This window comes from Myotis myotis, unplaced genomic scaffold, assembly GCF_014108235.1.
Source record: "Myotis myotis isolate mMyoMyo1 unplaced genomic scaffold, mMyoMyo1.p scaffold_m19_p_5, whole genome shotgun sequence".
Lineage (NCBI taxonomy): Eukaryota > Metazoa > Chordata > Mammalia > Chiroptera > Vespertilionidae > Myotis > Myotis myotis.
The window spans coordinates 56,036,836-56,057,512 of record NW_023416357.1 but is presented as its reverse complement, the minus strand read 5'-3'; the positions used below and the strand labels follow the sequence as shown (position 1 = coordinate 56,057,512).

The 20,677-nt window shown below is 38.4% G+C and overlaps 2 protein-coding genes across 2 annotated transcripts in view; one reads left to right on the top strand and one right to left on the bottom strand.

Moving 5' to 3' along the window:
- Positions 1-3,896: 3,896 nt before the first annotated feature.
- Positions 3,897-4,379, bottom strand: LOC118656020 (60S ribosomal protein L26-like). Its single transcript, XM_036308684.1, has one exon. It carries the CDS (start codon positions 4,370-4,372, stop codon positions 3,917-3,919), a length of 456 nt encoding a protein of 151 aa, XP_036164577.1. The 5' UTR covers positions 4,373-4,379; the 3' UTR covers positions 3,897-3,916.
- Positions 4,380-8,377: 3,998 nt separating this feature from the next.
- LIX1 (limb and CNS expressed 1) overlaps positions 8,378-20,677 on the top strand; it is a 49,406-nt gene continuing 37,106 nt past the window's right edge. Inside the window, exon 1 of the mRNA XM_036309792.1 lies at positions 8,378-8,741. Within this exon, the coding sequence (XP_036165685.1) occupies positions 8,660-8,741 (82 nt within the window). The 5' untranslated portion in view covers positions 8,378-8,659. The remainder of the gene's footprint in view (positions 8,742-20,677) is intronic.

Below are 20,677 nucleotides of genomic sequence, written 5' to 3'. Positions count from 1 at the left end.
AGGGTTATAAAGATTAAGTGAAATATAACATCAGTAAGAAGTTTAGCACAGAGCCTGATACATAATGTGCACTTGCTTATTTAGTTGCTAAATGTGCATTACGTATCACATGACTTAAGATTACCAAAAGGGAGATTTCAAAGGCATCTTTCCTGTTTTCAAGGTCACTAATATTTCAATTATGATCCCTTTGGTGTTTTGCTTTTTGTTTTTATAGAGAAGAACATACGATTTGCTTGTAGCCTTGCATCATCTACTGCCCATTTCTATTAGATAAGCTTTTTTTTATTGTCTAAAGTTTTACATATGTCTCCGTTTCCCCCAATTGATCCCCTCCCCCATATTAGATAAGCTTTTGCTACAAGACATGTAGTTTATTCCTGTGCTGATTTGTGGTGTTGGTAGCCATTGCTCTGTTCATTACCGCACATCTGGCTTTCCCCAGAACCATAAAGATCTTCAGGTACAAACTAGAAGGTTAGTACAGCTGAGGTAATCATTCTTTTAGTTAAGTATTCAGTAAATTTTCTGGGAAAACACACAATTGCCTAATTAAAGAACTCAGCAGATAAACTTGCTGCCCTACAGACTTAGCCACTCCCACAGGATGGAGGGATGAGTTCTTAGGTTGTTGGGAGAGCACTTCCTGAGGTGTAGATTTATTGTCTGTCACATTCAATACCCTGGGTGGGCTAAGGCTCATCATTGTTCACCTCGCCTCAGGACATCTCTAGAGAACATCAGATCATATTTTAGTTTGACCTTGATTTGCTTAATGGAGTACTAGAACCATCTTATGGAACTGTATAAGGCTGGGGATGAGGTAAAGTTCAGAATAGCCATGAGCTAACAGTTGTATAGGGTGTCCCAAAATTCACGCAAGATTTGCAGTTCAATTCAATTGCAACTTGCAAATCTTGCGTGAATTTTGGGACACCTTTAATAACCAGGAGTGTGGGAATAACTCCAAAGCCTACAACACTCGCAAAGACTAATATGGTATATTTTAAAAATTGCAAGTTTTTTAAACCTTAATATTGCAAATAATGATTACATTAAAATTCTATATAACATTTAGAATCAGATTATTGTAGGCTTAATTCTGCAAGTAGGAACATGCCTCATAATACAAATATGTTATTTGGGATGTCAGTATTATTTGCTTCCATTTTTTAAAAGGAACCACTTGAAATGAATTTTTTTAAAAAAATCATTTACTGTTGGTAGAAGAGGTTTGGCCTTCATTAAAAGAAAATATATGTTCATACATCAGTTCTCCAAGTGTTTGGTGTTGTATAAAGGGATATCGGGAGGGAGTACACAGATTTTTTAAGGTAAAATTTCTGTTGGCTAAAAGCCCCACTGCTTCTGAAGAGACAGCAATTACATGACAGTACAAGGTAGTACACCACAGAGCCTGCTCTCATTGATCCAGTGCCGAGGAAACTGTAAGGACAAGTGAAAGGCCAGAGTGATTTGGTGAGTTGTTTTGGGGAAGAGGGATTTGGTTTAATAGGAATACTGACAAAGAGAAATGCAGAAAATGCAAAGGACAAAAGTGAATGTAGAATGCTTGTTATGCTGTAGTTGGGAAATGAGTGTTGTGCTACAAGGGACCAAATTTAAGAAGATTTTGAAAACATTTTTAAATCTTTAACTTGATGTATCAGGAAAAAGCTGTAATCAATTTTGAGCAGTGCAATGATTTGATTTTAAAGGGAGATGGAGTAGAACTAAGGAAACTATCCCTATCAGACAATGGATTGATGGGAGGGGGTCTAGCATCTAAAAGGTTTCCCACCCAGTCAGCTTAAAGATTAGGTTAAAACAATCCGGAATATAATCCTATTATATCATTCTGGAGTTATAGAGATTCTTCGCTACCTTGTTTTTATTTTAGAGATGAGAAAATACCTTTGGATATAAAATTACTTGCCCAGAGTCACTAGAGTGAAATAAGGTTGGGAGTGAGTGGGAGGAAAAGATGGAATCGATACGTTCCAGGGAAGTGAATGGTAGGAAAACCAGCAGTCAGGTGCTTGGGATCGTTGGGGCCTCTTCAAAGTCACTCAGACCCACAAACTCCAGGCTGTCGTCCTGGTCCTGAAACAGGGGACAGCCCTCACATCCAGTCCCAGGTTTTGAGTCTTACTCTCCCCAAAGTTTCCTTCCTTTTTAGAAAACCAAGTTTGGTTATTTATCCCCCTGCACCCCTATAATAAGCCTTTTTATCTTCTCACAAGCCCAAGAAAACCCATCTCAATAAACAGAAGCCCTGAGTGGAACATTGCTGGTTTCTTGTGGGGAGGTGGGAGAAGAGCAGTGCTGGGAGCAGTTCTCTTTCTTTGAGCTCAAGGCTATTGAGGTACCTTAAGAAGATCAGAAAAATATATTATTCTCTAACTTGGTCTTTCTCCAATTTTCAATATGTGGAAAAATAGGTCTTTCCATGAAGTTTCCTTTTCCTCCTTCTTTAAACAAATTTTGAAAAGTCGTATTTCTTCTGTGTCAGCAGGATGCATGCTAAGTGCAGTGCTCTGGTGGTGACTACATAGGAAGTAGAATGGAAATTATAGTTTACAGCGTGAAATGGATGGCACAAGGCTTTTATCTTAATGTAAGCATATCCATAAGTGTAGCCTGAATTGAATTAAGAGCCTACCACTGATGCAGTCTTACAGGAAGCTTCATCTAAAATAAATGGAGCTGTGAAACTACTGGCTTCCTTGGGCTTAACCTAATCTCAGATTTAAGTCATTTGTTTAAAACCAATAAACATTCTCCCTAGGTTTGTTTTAATCTAATATTCATTTTTTCAGAGTCTAGATTTTCATTTTAATATGCTCATTATTATTGCAAATATTTAAACATCTCATACAATTCATACCCTCAGAAACATGACTTTATCTAAAGAAGGAAAAAGGTAGCTCTGATTAGCTCTTATAAAACTGAGTGTGTGTCTCATTTCTCAGTATGCCCCTATTGAAGACAGATCTCATCTCTTTATTTGAGGAGTGGCTCAACGACTCAGCTAGAGTTCAGATACCTCTTTTACGACCAGTCTGATCACTTTATAGCCACAACTTGTATAATATTTTTTTCTGAATACCCAACAAAATAAATTACTGTTCTGGACAGTAGGATCTGGTGGGTGAGTGGGGGTGGTTTGTGAGAAAATGCAGGAAGAGGGAGAGGAACCAATAATTACATAAATTTTTATGAAAGAGAAAATATTGAAAAGGCACTGGCAAAATCCACTCTAAAACAAAAATTTAAACTTTCTTTTTAAAAATACATATAATCCTGAAGTCAACCAGCTATTGTTAAGATAATCAATTTTCACCAAACACATATCTAATGACCCAAAGGCTTGGTATCATCATCTCCAATCTTGTAAATTTGAGCATCCAAATTCTTCCACCTTTAACTGAGTTTATCCTGAAAGTGTTAACCTGTAAATTAGCTAAGCCTTCCTTCATGATATCTTTGATCTATAAAGTGTTTCTTAAAGAATCAATTTTACTTCTCTTTGGAAAGCAAATACAGTGGCAGACCTGGATAATTGTTTACACAACACAGTCAAGGTGACAGAAACTTATTCAGGATCCCCTTCTACACAGAGAAGGCTCAAGTAAAGGAGGGGCTTGCTTTCATGATGCTTTCTGGTTAAGGGTGCTGACTCTGACTGCCCTGGCAAGGGAAAAGGGCAGTTCACTCACGGTTTTTATCTGGTGGGAAGGAAAATTATTTCATGAAAGCATTTTATATAGTTTTCTATAAAAAATGAGGAAATGCACATTCTTTAATCTGTAGATAGGATATTGTTAATTTCTAATTATTCATGTTCTTAAATATAGTGAAATATCAATGAACAAATGTCTGAGATTGTTCTTTTATTTTTTTTCATTTTAAGTTTTTAATGAAAGTTGTATATAATATTACTTTGTTCCTGCATCTTCTCAATTGTTTCTTCCTTGTATTTTCCCTTTCCTACTTGGTGAGATTTGGCTTTACGTTCATGGATCTTTTTGTGGTCTTTGTCCAGCTTTAGTCTAGTGATAACCACCTTGCTGGGGTGAATGCCCACATGAACAGTTGTCCCCTTAGCTTTCTCCTGTTGCAGTCGTTCAATGTAGATGACATATTTCTGCCTGTGAACCTGGACTACTTTGCCAATTTGCTGCCCTTTGTAATGTCCTCGAACAACCTGAACCTCGTCATCCTTTCGGATGGGCATGGACCGAACATTGTACTTCTGTCTCAGCTCTTTGGAAAGAGGAGACATGATCTTCCTTCGAATGTGGGAAGGTGCATTGAAATGCCTTTTACGGTTCCTGCTCCAGTCAGAAGTCACAAAGGGGTTGAACTTCATTTTGACCGCTGGCCATCGTATACGATGGCCGCCTGAGATTGTTCTTTTATGTTGCCTGTGTTTTTAAATTTGTTTTGTCACCTAATCTGAAGTTGCCTTTCTAACTGACCCTCTATGAGAATACCTTGATTCAAACTTAGCATTGGTCCCTTCCCATTTGAGAGTAAACGAAGTTGATGCTAAGCAGCCATCCATCCATTCCTTCTACTGTCTTTTCCTAGCTGACACTAAACAGTCATTACCTCTGCAAAGTCAGTTTCTCCATGACCTTTCTTCATCCTCACACTCCATTGGACCTTCTTTGCCAATCAGCATTTAGGCCCTTCCAGTTCCCTCCACCCATCTCCCATTGGCATCTGCAGAGAGCTACTGTCAGCCATTTCCCATTGCTTTTGTAAACTACTTGCTCTCTGTATTAATTTATTTAACTGCATGAATTCAATTTTTTTTTCATTTTGTTTACTTTATCTTAAGTTATTTAGTTTTTAAGAATAAAGGCATTAGTAAGTAAGTGAAAAAATTATTTCAGGGAAGATAATCTTCCTAAATCTCATTCATCAGCTCTCCTTCCCTGAGTCACCTGATGCCTTAGAGATGAGTAGTGATAGATTGGCTCAGGCTCAGTGACTGCAGGCATATTCTTTGGAGTCTGCATGCCTTATGCTGAAATCTTTAGGATCCGGAGTCTCACAAAACCTCACTGCAGCCTCACCTACTGGCCCCGCTCTTGCTTCACTTACCCTGATCTCTTCTTCCAGGGCAGAGTAGATTAGCAAGTGGGGAGGCAAGGAGGATGGTGGGAGTTCCTTCCTGTTTTTAACCAAAGATGTTTCTTTGGTGCATTCATTGTTTTCTAACATTCTGGATGTTATTTCAATTATGCCCCTGCCTTCTTATCATTTTTGTACCTGAAATGAACTATTCAACAACAAAAATATCATTGCAATGATAAGAATGAATTTTTTTTACCAGCAAAATTAATGTTTCCATAGACTGTTACATTGTGCACGAAATGGTACAAAACATACCTCCTTGATTTCTCATCTCAAAGAGTTCTGTACTTCCTGGAAGCTCGGTGAGTGTGCTACTGCACTGAGCCTTCCCCTTGCACCATGGGATGACAGCTTGATCGCCGAATATGTCAGTTGGGCGCTGTTTCTCATATTTCTGAGTAGTACTCTAACAGGATTTATAAAAACATCATTTGGTTTTCACTGTAGTCATGTTCCCTTGTCTCAATACTTTGATTTTGCTTTTGCCACATTCCTACAGATGATTGAGGCTGACATTGAAATCTAACATATGAATTATATGCAGACTCTGTACCAAAATACAGGGTATCCAAAAAAAAATGTATACACACTTTAACAGCTGATAGCTCAATTTTGAAAATGAAATGTATTTTAATAAACACTGCCTTGCCCTAGCTGGTTTGGCTCAGTGGATAGAGCATTGCCCTATGGACTGAAGGGTCCCAGGTTCGATTTCAGTCAAGGGCACATGCCCAGGTGGAGACATGCAAGAGGCAGCCAATCAATGATTCTCTCTCATCATTGATGTTTCTATCTCTCTCTCCCTCTCCCTTCCTCTCTGAAATCAATAAAAATGTATTTTTTAAAAAATAAAATAAATACTGCCTTTATAATTATTCAAAATGTGTGTGTACATTTGGGAAGGACACCCTATAGACACACTGCCCAGGGATTTCTCAGGTTCTTCCATCAAAGAGAATGGCCAGAAACTGTTGAATCTTTCTAGACTGTCTCACAACGGCACTTTCAGATGAGACATATTTATGGGAGACAAGGAAGAAAAAGGGTTTCAGAAAGCTGCTGCATGAAAGGGCCTCATGAGATAAAGAAACTATAGTAACAGACTGTCATGTTGTATAACCTTCCTTCCTAGAATTCTTATTTTCATTTTTTAAAATATAACATTAAAGAACATGATATTTTTATGAGATTATCTTCGCGAAGCTGGTTTTTGGCTCTCTAATTTGCCTTCTTTAGAAAAATCTTGTAGAGGTTGAAGATTGGTCTATTTAATGAATTCTTGCTTTACATTTTAGTTAGCGTTAGTGGTATCTCTGAATCACCCTATAAATTTGTGTCTCTCATATTGATGCATGGATATGCGGCCGACTGCGGGAATAGAAATGATTTGTTTGAAGACCAGTCCAGCTTTTAGGAAATAAATATATGACTTTCCAGAAAGCTAGAAAACATTTGAGAATATTTGTGCTCATTTGCAATATTAGATCTGAGAGAGAGCATCCAGCTCAACTCCCTAATTTTCTAGATATGGACTCTGAGCCCAGAGAAGTTGAGTGACTTCTTTAAAGTTATTCAGATGACAAAAGTCAAATTCTAGATCTTATATTTCCAAATCTACACTGCACAACCAAATATTTTTATGTAACATTGGGATTAAATTTAAGCCCATAAAAAATCCATTTACCAATTGAAATCCCAGCATCAATCATTTCTAATTTTTGTTTTTATATTATCAGTCTCAGTCCTTTGAGAATTCATATTTTTCATGTTTCCCTAGTGGGAAACTTAAATATTTTGGTTTCCAATTGAATATCACACTGAAAGTACTTACATTCATTTATACTTTGTGTCCAATCAATGTATAACAGTTTGGGGGTTTTTTGTCTACAAACCATCCAATTTTCCTTTAAGTGATAAACTGGTAGCAAAGCTATTGATTTTCTATTTGGTACAGCCCATGATAAGTATACTTTGGGACCCTAAATACATTTCTTAACATGAAGTGCTACTTCTTTCAAGTTTTTTTTTTTTTTTTATCATAATGGGTGTGCACTCTGGGGCAGCCTCACGCCTGTTGTGTGTGGCATATACTCGCTGTGGGCATTTGCCAACTGACAGTCATTATAATAATAATTATTATTACAACCCATTCCTTCAGTTTCCTTTTATTAAGCCCACCACCCTTCTATCAACTAGCTGAAGAAACTGGTCACATGGAACACATTTTATTTTTATAGACTTTAAAGGACTGGTTACAGTTAATCATATAATACAACATAATTGTGGAATCTGAAAATTGGAAAGAACACTGGTAAGCAACCTCTTGTGTCTACTCTGGAAAAATATTTTAAATAAAAGTAAAGAAGTCTTTAACAAGTTTTCAACAACTAACGTAGGTTGTAGCCATTAAAATCAGTTCTTTTATATCTGGTCCAAATCCTTATTATCGCACTGGCAGCTCATGACTTATATTTATGTCTCCTGTGGAAAGATGAATGCTGTGAGTAGTATAAACAGAAAAAGAATATGTTTTCTTAAGATCTTTTAATAACTACCTATATTCTCTTGAACAATACATTTTTTTTTTCTTCTGCAATTTTTTTCCCTTTGGAAATGGCAAAAAACAACATTTTATTAAAAGGAAAATTTGGAACCAATTAAGTTAATGTACTTATGTGAATCTCCTGCAATTTTTAATAGAAGTAATTATTATGAAATGAAAGGAAGTGAATGATATCAGAATTCATTAACATCAATCTTGGGAATGATTTGCTTTGAAGGATAAATAGGAAAACAAAGTTCCCAGGCAAGCCGAAAATCAGTCCGTGAGTTTTTGTTTGCCACTGCTCATCAGGCTAAAGTGTCTATAATTTGGACTGGGGGATGGGAAGAGTCAGGGAGGGGGACTAAAAACTAGGCCTCCAAATAGATGCTCCTGAATTCAAATAGAGGCATAATCTGGTGCCTGGCTACATTCACAACCTTTATAGCATTTCTTTACCAAATAAGAATTTAGATTATACTGATTCTGAGCTGGAAGCCTTGACCTGGAATCTCCTTTGTTACTAAGGAAATGTCCTTGAGAAATAATAACCTTCTTGCTTCTACATGCCTGAGAACAGCACATTTGAAGATGGGGGACCAAAAGAAATACCCAAGTCAGAAAGCTGCAAGCCATTCAGGCAAAATCTGGTTGGAGAGGAAAGCTGTTCCCACGATTAGGGAGCTTCCCCGGCTAGCCTGTAGGTGGGTGTGTTTAACAGAAGGAAGCAATGGAAACCTGCCTGTCAGCCAGCCTTTAGAGCTAATTAGCTCAGCACACAACAAAGATAAGTGAGCCTGGGAGGAGGGCCCCCCGAGGGGTCTTTAGAGTCTGGGAAATGTCTGATTGGCAGATGTTAAAAGGGATTCTTTGGTAATCCTGTGCATCAATGAGCTGCACAAATTCAGTCCAGGACTGCAAGAATCCAGGCATGAGGACACTGTGCAGCAGGCTCACACAGGCAGACCCAAGATGGACAGAACCTTGGAATCCCTGAGACACATCATTGCCCAAGTCCTGCCTCACAGAGACCCAGCTCTAGTCTTCAAAGACTGTAAGTACTGAAGGGGAAAAGTTGTTTTACTTTTTTTAGAAAATAGTCCTAAACATCTAGTCACATCCTATTTAAATATGATTTCTTTTAAATCTCTGTAGTCGTGTGCTGTGGTCTAGTGATGTTTAACTTGTTCCTGACTTCAGTCAGAAGAATGATTTCATTTCATTTCACCTACGGGGCATTAGTTGCCGGGTTATTTTGTCAGTGATACATCTTGCTAATGGCTTAGAAGTCTCTCCTAAAATCTAAGGCTCACCTAAGACTTAATGAACTTTTCTAGATGCTTTTGTAAAATAAAGCAGACTGCTACTAAGGTTAAAATTAAAAATACCTTGCATATGATAATAAAATATATACTTGCTAATCTGTTTAATCTTTAATAACATATATTAGTTATGTTAAATCAAGTATTGTGTTTGTCTGAAATTTTTTTGTTGCAAACAAAAGTTAATAAATCACCACTGAGCTCTTAAATTTTGATAACAAATTATAACACATTAGTTAAAAGGCCAATGAAATTAGATGTCTTCCCACCTCTGCAACACCCTTCCCTTCTAAAAAATCTAAATAGCTATGGCAACGTTATTTAAAAATCTTCTTTTAATGATTATGAAAAATAACTCAATCAAGCTTTCCAAACCTGGCAGTACTATTAAACCATTTGTCATGTAACTTTGTTTCTGGAACCAATTTGATTTCCTGCTGCTGCAAAACAGACTGTCTTCCCCCTGTATCTTATCTACAGTGGGTTTCATATTACAAAGAGCTTCTGAAATAGAACTTTGCTATGGAACTGCCCAAAAGGTAAAATGCATATGGATTTTTTTTTTTCTTGTGCTTCAATAGGTTACAGCTTTCTTCTTTGTAAATCTTGCTATGTTTGTCTCCATCAAAACTTCAATGGTTTGGATTTTTCCGTTCTGATTGCTGAATAATGTTAGTTTCCAGATGTCCTTTTAGTTTATATTTCTCATATGTGTGATGAAAAAAAAGAAATGTTAGGCCATTTTATTCTATACATTTTTCTTCTTAGAAATTAAATTATAACTAATTTTCCCTTTAAGACATAAAATAAAAGATCTTTCTTTCTTTCTTTCTTTCTTTCTTTCTTTCTTTCTTTCTTTCTTCCTTCTTATATTGTATTCAAACATGTGTCAATAGCTATGTTAGGACTAATAAAATCACTCCCTACCCCAATCTAGCCTGGAGTCTATTCAGGTTTGGTATGTTTCTTTAAGTGAAAAGGGAAGGAAAGAATGTGTGTCTCATACAATAGCCCTGAATTCACCAATGAAGGGTAAATACGGGCTCTTGACCTGCCCAGAGCTTTGGATAAATTGTGTAAGACCAGGAGGTCTTGCGCTGAGGGTTTGGGTAGTGGAAGCAGTAAAAAGAAATACAGGGAAAATTTTTCACTGAGTTCATTGATCATTGTGAACTTAGGAAGTTTAATCTGAAATCATGGCCCACTTTTTAAAATGAATTAACCCCCAAAATTGTTTACAGTTTAGCATAGAGAATAAAACAGAAGAAGGGTTAAAATAAAGCATACATCATGTTCTTTCTGTCATCTAGGTCTTTGCAGAAACTCTTTTATATGGAAAATAAAGGAATGTCCCATTGTATGTATTTCACTCATTAACATAGAATAGAAATTTGACCAGATAGCATTGCCTGCTTACCCTAGAATGGGCTGCTACTCTGCAACTGACTGCATTGCTTAAAAGGTGTGAATATTACAACCCATCCTCTCCCTCAGGTGTTTCTAATCTGAAAAATGACCAAATGAAAGTGAGCCAAGTGGCAGATTTCTGCACCAGGAGTTTTTATAACATCAAAACATCTAGCCACTCACCATGCTCCTGGCATAAATGGGAACAGGCTTACTACTTTCTGGGGCAGGACATCAAAAGTCCGCCTGGGCCTTTGCCATGCCTCGGCAACCTCCCGTGTGCATGCCAGAGTTTAGCACACGGACTTATTTTCTTTGGCACACCTGTAAGTTGCTGCCACCACCTTCCTGTTTTACACAGCCTATAGAACGCTGCCGCCAGCCTTGAATGGCAGGTTCTGAGCAGCCTCCTCTCCTCATCCCCCACCCTGGCCCAGGCTCTTCCTTGCAGAAGAGAAGGTTAAGCACTTAAGCACATCACTGCCAATTGCTTAAGAAAAATTGTTACCTTACTTTCCTGCAAGATGAAAAGGCAATCCAAGAATTTTAAAAGCCCAGCACAGTTAAACAAAGGAGCGTAAAAAAACAACACTGTAAACGTGTTTTTCTAAATTACTTTTCTATAAATGCAAAGGCAGTTTTTTTCTCTTTATTCTTTAGAAACGCATAATAGAGGGGATATAAATGATCATTTTATTAATTTCTTGCTCTCAGTTGGTTTGTGATTTTATAAAAAAAAAAAAAAGCACTAGTAAATTGAATTTTCTCTTCACATTGGTTAGGAAAAGCACCCAGAGTTTCTAGTCTGAGACCAATGCCCATGGGGATAGTTACAGTCATTTAAATAAATAAGATTTGAATGCATGTCTCAGCCAAGGAGGCCTTCCAAGTGGCATTTTGCAATTCATTAAATCCCTCGTTTGTTTTAGGCAAGGTGTTCATCTGGCTGCTGCTGTCATTTGTTTTTCATTTTCTTTCCTTTACGTATTTTATTCATAAACATAGAATAAAACGACATTTTTTTTCCCTTTTCCCCATTTTACATCTCAAATGAAAAATAATGGAAAGACATTTTTAAAAGGTGGGCTCTCCATTTGAAGTTTGCTCTTTTAAGCTGTCTCTGACTGTTCCCCATACCTGAGTGTCCCCGCTGTGTAACAAGAAGCACTGGGAGATACTAGGGCATATCAGACAGATACTAGGGCATATCTCCCTGCTGCCTCCCACTCGTGTCTTTCTGCAGCATCTCATTTATTTTCGTGTCATGTGTCACAACCAAAGATGAGCTATGCTAAACACAGCCCCTGTCAGGTCTTTTAGGAGAGTGTGTGTGAGCTTCCTATTTGTTTGCCACTGTTTGACAGTTTCTCACATGCTTTCTCAAAGGAAATCACCGCATGATTTCAAGGTGGCTGCACTGTCAGATTCTACTCTGAGTGTTAACTCTTCAAATTACAAGAACACAGTATGCTTATCTGCCATCTTTGGGACCTTTCTTCATTGGTGGTAATGCTAGGATGCCAAGAACTCATGACAGACACGATACTAGGAACATGAATCCTTCATAGTAATGCAGATATTGTTGTTTATAGATGAAGGAACTGGGGCTCATGAAGGTTAAGATGACTTGCCCAAGGTCACACAGCTAGTAAGTGATTGAGCCAGAATTCAAATTCCTTCCAACTCCTCACCTTTAGTCACTGCCAGACATTGCCTCTCAGAGGTGTTGAATGATCATGTCATGGCAATATCTTCCAGGAAAACAGGGGGGATTGAAATGAACTCTTCTGGAAGTGTAGAGGGAACCCATCTAATGGGCACATCTGAACAGTATGACAGAGAGTGAAAGGGGAAGGGCATTTTTGAGGAGCGAGAACAGCTTGTCCAAAGGCAGATCAGGCAATACAAACACAATGCATGGGCCGGGAGGAGCAGGGGAGAGGGAGGCAAGGCTGAGGCAGGTGGAGTCACCATGGCACGCAGGCAGTCGGGAGCCATTGGAGTTAACAGTGATCCTAGATTAGTTCTGGAAGTTTATGGCTTTCTGTTGCATTGGGGAAAAGATTATAGTGACATCTGTAGGAGGTACACTTCCTGATACTAAGTTGGGAGACAATTACAGCTTTTTCACAGCAAGAATTATTTTACCCATTCCGGCAAGATGCAAGCTTTGTAAATGTAAACATGCCTGTAGAGAGAAACCACATTCACTGTCTGAAGGCCAAAATCAGACAAACTTTCTCAAGCAGACGGTTAAAAAGCTATCTGAGTTGTCATTGAAGCCATGAGAATGTGTTGTTTCCAGTACTGATTTATAAAGTGACATGTTAGATTTCACCAACATGTTTCCCCAAGTTGTATAATGAATAAAATAAGATGGACCCTTTACTAAACATTGCACAATTAGAAGGAAATATCTCACATATTTGGGGTGCATTAACTCTTCCATTTGGGGAAACATTTTTCTGCATAAAACGTCTTATTTATATCAGATAGGTGAATACTTCAAAAAGTATTTCTTACCCTTTGGAAAAGTTAGACCAGACTATAGAGCTATTAAAAACCTCTTAGTAATCATGAGTCTGGCTGTGTGCAATGCGAAAGAGCAAGATCCTCAAGAGCCAAGTATTTCCTCCATTTCATGCTTTTTAGTGTAGTTATCTAAGTCTATAAATTTAATGGTACATGTGTGTTTTTTGCATTTCACAGAAAAGAATGAAGTAGGATGTAAGAGATGAAGGTATTTGTGCAGTAAAATCTCTACACATATTGCACTGAATTCACCATGTAAAGCATGTCTGGAAGAATATGGTTAAAAGAACCTTCACTGCTCACAAGCTCATTTTAGAGAAATTATTGAATCATAATTACAATAATTTGAACTGTGGACATCTGGTTTACTGATGCCAATTTTACTTTAAAAATTTATGCTGAGATAATAACAACTATTTTTATTTGAAAATGCAGATTTCAGTTCAGATATCACTGGGATAAGCACCCTTCTCCTTTTTTTCAGTAAATACACATTTGGCAGAGTTTAAATACTGAAAGTCTCAGTCCCAGAGGAAAATTTTTTTAAATGGAAAAAAACTAAGTGGCTTCTTGAGCACTTAATGGCCATATCTGTCCTAGTATATTTATTTCTCAATGTATAAATAAGATTTAACAAATCAAAATAAAATGTGATTGACATTCATCCGGTGATCAAATCAGGTGCCTCTTCATGGTCTGCTGTCTCTTAACATAGGCTTTTTTTTTTAACAGTTAAGATTTGTTAGCCTGAACTCAAACTTTAACAACTTCTGAAACTCATGTGTTAAGTTACAGCCCATAATAGGATACAGCTGCCCAAGGGTGAGTTTCTAAGTTATGAATTTTCTGTTTAAATGATACGGTTTTACTGATTATGTGCTACAGATTGATTTAAGAAATGTAAGACAACTTTAGAAGCCTTTCATAAAAGAATCTTCTTTATTTAATACACTTCACAGTGAAGTTTTAACCCCAAAGACTCATTTCTTTTCCTCCATGTTCAAATGCTCATGTAAGTTTAGTGTAAGGTAGTTAAAACAATCTTATTTTAAAAGAAAAAGAAATAAAGAGAATCCTATTGAAAGTTTAATACTGACAAAATAGGCAATTATTACACTCCCTGAAGTTTTCTCCATTCTCTCTCTGGTGTCCATGGAATGCTGTTTGAATTATGGTTTGGGTTTTTTCCCTGTTGCGATGATAATCAGTTGATCCCTATTTTGATCTCATCCTGTTAGGCAGCTGTGGGAACCCATCATTTAGTCACCACTCGTTTGGCGCTTACGGCCTGTACTGTGTAGTTTATATTTCTCTCATGTGGCTCCGCACTGTGAGTTATGGCCTCACTGGCATGTTTTTGTCCACACCTAAGTTGGAAATCTCAGGAGGGCAAAGTCACAGCTTGCAGGTCCATGAACCCCCAAGGTGCCTCCCATGGAACCAGTACCTAGCAGGTGCCCAGCAGACCTGTTCTGATTGTTGGTTGGTTGATTTCCTCTTTCACAACCGGGGGAAGATTTTTCCTATTGTCAGGTGCTGTTCTTTATGATGAAATAAACCATAACCAGACCTTCTAAGTCAGTGGTTCTCAGCTTTGGCTGCACATTAGAATCACCTGGGAATCTTTTTAAAATCCTGATTTCTGGGCCTCATCCTCCAGAAATTCTGTTTCTTCGTTACTAATGTTGTGGCCTCACCCCATAACAAAGAAACAGAATTTCCGGAGGATGAGGCCCAGAAATCAGAATTTTAAAAAGATTCCCAGGTGATTCTAATGTGCAGCCAAGGTTGAGAACCACTGTTCTAAGTCGTCATCCCCTGACACCTTAATCACAGCCTACATGCATGCAGGGTTAATTTGACAGTCAGATGAGACTGGAGGGAGCATGGAGTAAGAGGGGGTTCTGAAATAAACACAGCCCTCAGGCGACTTCCTTGAGCACTGCCTCAGGTTGGCCTTGGTAGAACAGCCTGAATCATCCCACATACCAACTGCCTTGGTACGGTGACTCAGGTTGCCAATCCTCATACCCTCAGGGTCTGCCCTCCCTCAACTGTGAGGGACCAAGGGCCCTTCACCATCCTCTTTTGGCCCAAACTCTGTTCCTTGAACATAAACCCTCATTAAATAACTGTGGCTGGGTTTTGAAGAGCTTTTTTATAACGATTGTTCCCAGGGATGATACGTTATATGTGTACGGCCAAATTTGCAAAGATTTGACTATTTTAACTAAACAGAACTGGTCAGTGAAGTAATGTGTTTTGTTTTGTTGTTTTTTTGCTGTTTGTTTGTTTGTTTAGTCCTTGGTTGGTAATCTAAAATCAACAGTCCTACAAAGTCTCTTAAATACAGAGCATTAGCAGGGCCCGATGGAACACGAAAAGATACAGTCTTCCTGATTGGTTAATAGATTACATTAGGTTTTTATTTTACGTGGCTTTTGTGATATACGACATCATCTTACCTAAGGTGCACGTATACTCCACACATGGGAACTCAACTTGCTGCTGAGGTTTACTCCTGCTATACTTAATGACTTTTTTTTTCATTTGTCTTTGCAACCCCCTCTTGCCCCTTCATATTCTCTCCCCTCTGCCTTTAAAAAATATCACCATGTACTTCCAAAGATACAGAAAAATAAATGTTAAATTTCTTCCCACCAAAGTTCATCACTTTAAATTTTAAAAATGAAAACTAAACCAAAAAGAATGATATTCTTCTTGCATATTTTGGAGAATTTGCTTAACTTTGTAAAACACTTTGTAAAGGATCATGATTCCCTTGAAAAAGTGTTCGGGGTAGAGGATGGGGACCAGAAGAGAAGAAAAAGCCAACAAAAGAAGAGACAGAGCTGAAGGAAGGAGTTGAGCACTGACAGGAGTGTTCCCAAAAGATAGTTTCTCTGCTGGGAGCAAAGCAGGACTCCAAGCGTCTCAGTCCTGCTATGTGGCTGTGACCACCTTTAGAAAGTGTCTACACAAAAGAAAAAGAGGCCCAAGTTTCCGATACATTGTACCCGACATGCGAGCTGTGTCAGCAAGATTCCATTATGTGGCCAAAACTTGGCAAAACCTGAGGATGGTTATAAATGATTAGACAGCTGGCTGGTGGTTCACCAAGCCCAGCACACAAAGCGAAGGTACCCTATTTTGCAGCCCATTTTGCATGAATGGCAAATTGCATCATACCTTGAGCTTAACCCAAATGATTTGGGGGTCCTTTTCTTGTTTTTGTATTTTTTTCCTCAACAAAACTAGAATAGCACATTGGCAAGAACACGTTTTAGATTATTAAATTGCAAGCATAGAAAGTACTAATTAACTTTAAAATATCATCTGCTAAGGCTAATTTAATTAAAGGTTATATTAAAATATTACAGAACATAAATCCATCTGTTTGGAGGCAAAAAATCAATTTGAAAATATGTTAGTCATCGAGAAAGCCTCTTAATGATGTATCCTTAAATGGTAGCCTTTTCAATTTGTCTTTAATTGTTTTTGGCAGGGTACATTTTACCCAGCTAGGATTTTTTCTCATATAAGGCATAAGGAAAATTGGTTCTTCTTTTCTGATAGATTTATAACATACTTTTATGATTCCTTTTTGCAGACAAATTATTGTCTTCCATGCAGGACTTATATTAGGTAATTGAACTGGGCAATGAACTATAATATTTCTACTTTCCTGAAGCATAAGCAGTCGTTAAACATTAAGTTAAAATAAAAGTTAGATACTTTCTGCAGTTTTTGCTAAGAGCAGGTCTATTGCCTTTAACATTCATTAGAAAGTAAAAAAATTGGGATAAACATCCATATTTCCAATTTTGAGACATGTACCATTTCACCTATTTTCTGGCTATAATGAAGTTTTGACTTTACTGGTGAGTGATATCAAAAGAGCTTTCTCTTTTCCATCTCTGAACTCTCCACATACTTTGGAAATAAATTAAATAGCACAATGTATACAATTAGAGAATTTTCAGACTTATCGCCTATTTTTAGAAGGTTTAATGATATGGTTTCTAAACCAGGAACAGTCCACTTCAAAGATGCAGCATGCAAGTATATACGCAGGCCTTTTCATTTCTTCCTTCACCGTCTCTTACCACAAATAATAGCTAACACTCTGGAACTTACTATATTAAGCTCTCTATTCTGAGCATTTTTCATTTTGAGCCTTACAGCAACCCTGTGATGTAAGTACTGCATTTACAGACAAACCTGGGGCAGTTAGGTCGGTACCTGACACTGGTAGAAACAGGAATCAAATTCAGGCATTCTGGCTCCTGAGTCCATAATTTTAACTACTAAACAAATTGCCTGCCTGTTGATAAAAGGTGGAGAGACAAGATGTGGTCTGAATTTTATTGTGTTTGAACCAGTGCCTTTACTTGAGGACTCTTCTGTGACATACTCCATAATCCATGGGGCATTTGCATCCACTACATTTGCAGAATTCCCGTATGAAAACATAGATCATGGGTCCCGACCGGCATCTCCATTGTGTTCAGTCTGTGAAAATGGCAAGCGCTGTATTTTTAGGATAAAAGCCTTCTGAGTGCCAGTTATTGATTTCCTTCTCCGATGGGACTCCGTGCTCTTTCCAGGAAGCAAGACTCTCTTGCTTGATTCACCTCCTCCTCACTTAAAAGACTTTTTTTTTGCCCAAGCTCCTCCCTGAGAAACATGCTTCTTGTGATAACCCAGATGCAAAAGAGCAACCACACGTTCTCTCCAAGTGCCTGGGCCCTTCCTCTTCCTGGATGGACCACCACAGGCAGCATGTCGTGTTAGCAAGGGAAAAAGGGCATTCTCTGCTCCTGGTTTTCTCTCCCTCTTGGGCATAGCTGGGACCCCAGGACAATGGGGTTGGTTTTCAATCATTAAAAGGAGCTAAGTCCCCTTACCCGTCTCTTACTAAATCGTACTCCCTTTCTCATGGCACCCTTTCCCATCACTCCCTTATACAATCCCTCAGCTGAGGCATTAGTAGTTCTCTTACTCTTTTTTGTCAAATACCACCCTCTCTCCTTTGGGAGCACAGTTCCTCTTCTCCTATCCTAGTCTCCATCTGGTGTCTCTGAGATGGCTCTGTGTAGGCCCCACTTTTATGCAGATTTTTCCTGACCTTTTCAGCCCAAATTCATCTACTTTTTTCATTCTATTGATTTAATTATTGTATCATCAATTTTTAAGTTTTAAAATCAATCACTTTTTTTTAATTAAATCTTTATTGTTCAGATTATTACATTTGTTCCTCTTTTCCCCCCCCCCCCCATAACTCCCCTCCTCCCAATTCCCGCCCCACCCTCCGCTCTCACTCCCCACCCACTGTCCTCATCCATAGGTGCACGATTTTTGTCCAGTCTCTTCCCGCATCTCCCACACCCCTTTCCCCCCCAAGAATAGTCAGTCCATTCCCTTTCTATGTCCCTGATTCTATTATAATCACCAGTTCATTCTGTTCATCAGATTATTTATTCACTTGATTCTTAGATTCACTTGTTGATAGATGCATATTTGTTGTTCATAATTTGTATCTTTACCTTTTTCTTCCTCTTCCTCTTCTTAAAGGATACCTTTCAGCATTTCATATAATCCTGGTTTGGTGGTGATGAACTCCTTTAGCTTTTCCTTATCTGTGAAGCTCTTTATCTGACCTTCAATTCTGAATGATAGCTTTGCTGGATAAAGTAATCTTGGTTGTAGGTTCTTGGTATTCATCACTTTGAATATTTCTTGCCACTCCCTTCTGGCCTGCAGAGTTTCTATTGAGAAATCAGCTGACAGTCGTATGGGTATTCCCTTGTAGGTAACTGAGTTTCTTTCTCTTGCTGTTTTTAAGATTCTCTCTTTGTCTTTTGCTCTTGGCATTTTAATTATGATGTGTCTTGGTGTGGTCCTCTTTGGATTCCTTTTGTTTGGGGTTCTCCGTGCTTCTTGGACCTGTAAGTCCATTTCTTTCACCAGGTGGGGGAAGTTTTCCGTCATTATTTCTTCAAATAGGTTTTCAATATCTTGCTCTCTCTCATCTTCTGGCACCCCTATAATTCTGATGTTGGTACGCTTGAAGCTGTCCCAGAGGCTCCTTACACTATCCTCGCATTTTTGGATTCTTTTTTCATTTTGCTTTTCCGGTTGGGTGTTTTTTGCTTCCTCGCATTTCAAATCATTGACTTGATTCTTGCGCTCCTCTGGTCTGCTGTCGGGAGTCTGTATAATATTCGTTATTTCAGTCCGTGTATGCTTAATTTCTAGTTGGTTCCCCAATATAACATCGAGGGTCTCATTAGTTTTCTTGTAGATCTCATTAAGTTTATCGGCGGCTTCTAAACAGTTCTTGAGAGACCTTAAAAGTGTGGTTCTGAACTCTATATCTTCCACTGACAATTTTGTCCTGTTTCTTTGTCTCCGCATTTTGTTATGCTTTCTTGGTGCACCCTCTAGTGGTCTTTGTGCGCAGTCTTGTAGTTAAGCCTTGATTGTTGTAGCTAATACCAGGGAGGGTTTGACCTCCAGGCCAAGTGGCTGTGAGAATCTAAAATCAATCACTTTAAAATCAATCTCTGTTCTATATTGTAGCACTTTAACATTTTGTTCACAATTGTACTGTGAATATATTATTTTGGGTACTGTGAGACAAGAGTACTCATCATCCCCCATTTGGGATTTTCCTAAGCCCTACTTATTACAAAGGTCAAGCCCCAACTGCCAAGTGGCTAGCTATCCCTTGTCTCCTCTGACCAGGCTTCATCCTTCTGCATATACTCCATCATCTCCAGCTGAAGAATGGCTGCTACCACCACCTCCATGCTGTGTGGGCACCATGGTGGTTTATACATGAAACTTGCCATTCCAGAAGGAAGTGCTGATCTCTCCATGAATCATAGTGACTTCACTTACCTTCTATACGTTCATTCAGTTGCACTCAAACTGTTCAGATATGTGGAGTTTTCTTAGATTTCAAATGAATTTAACAACTGCTTCTAGATGAATAGCCCTGTGCTGGATACCAAGGAAGCTCTAGAGAAGAATGAACCAGAGCCCCTAGCCTGACTCTCACAGTCTGCTGTGAGTTAATTTCCAGAAAACTGCTCTACAGGATGAACCATCACAAGGTGTTTCGTTCTTCTGGCCAGAAGGACGTCCAGCCAAATCTGACTTGATAGATTTAGCCTTTGCTGAAGCTGATTGAGGATTCCTGCTAGAGTGAGTCAAAGGGTGGATAGTGAAGGGGTTAACATCGCTGGATGTCTTCATTGGTCAAATGTCTCCTGTGAATCCCTCAATGCTGAACTTTATAATCAGAAAGAAACTTAAGGAAGGGGAAAATGAAAACATCATTTATGAGAGACTTGCTTGGGGATCTAATTACCACTCCGAAAAATCTGTCATGAAGAAATTTCAAAACACAGTGAAAAAGAAAATAGCCACACAAAATAGTCTATAAACTGCATAGCAAATTGTCTTGGTGTCACTACACAAAATATTTAAAACTGCCAAAGAGATTTATCTTAGTCAGCTCGGGCTGATGTAACAAAATGCCATAGTCTGGGCAGCTTAAGCAACAGAAATTTATTTCTCACAGTTCTTAAGGCTAGGAACTTCAAATTTCTGAAAGCTTCGGTACTTAGTGAGAGCCCTCTTCCTGGCTTGCAGATGATGGTTGGGAGAGGAAGCTCCGGTGTCTTATTCACAAAAAGGAACTGGATTTTTATGCTATTATTCT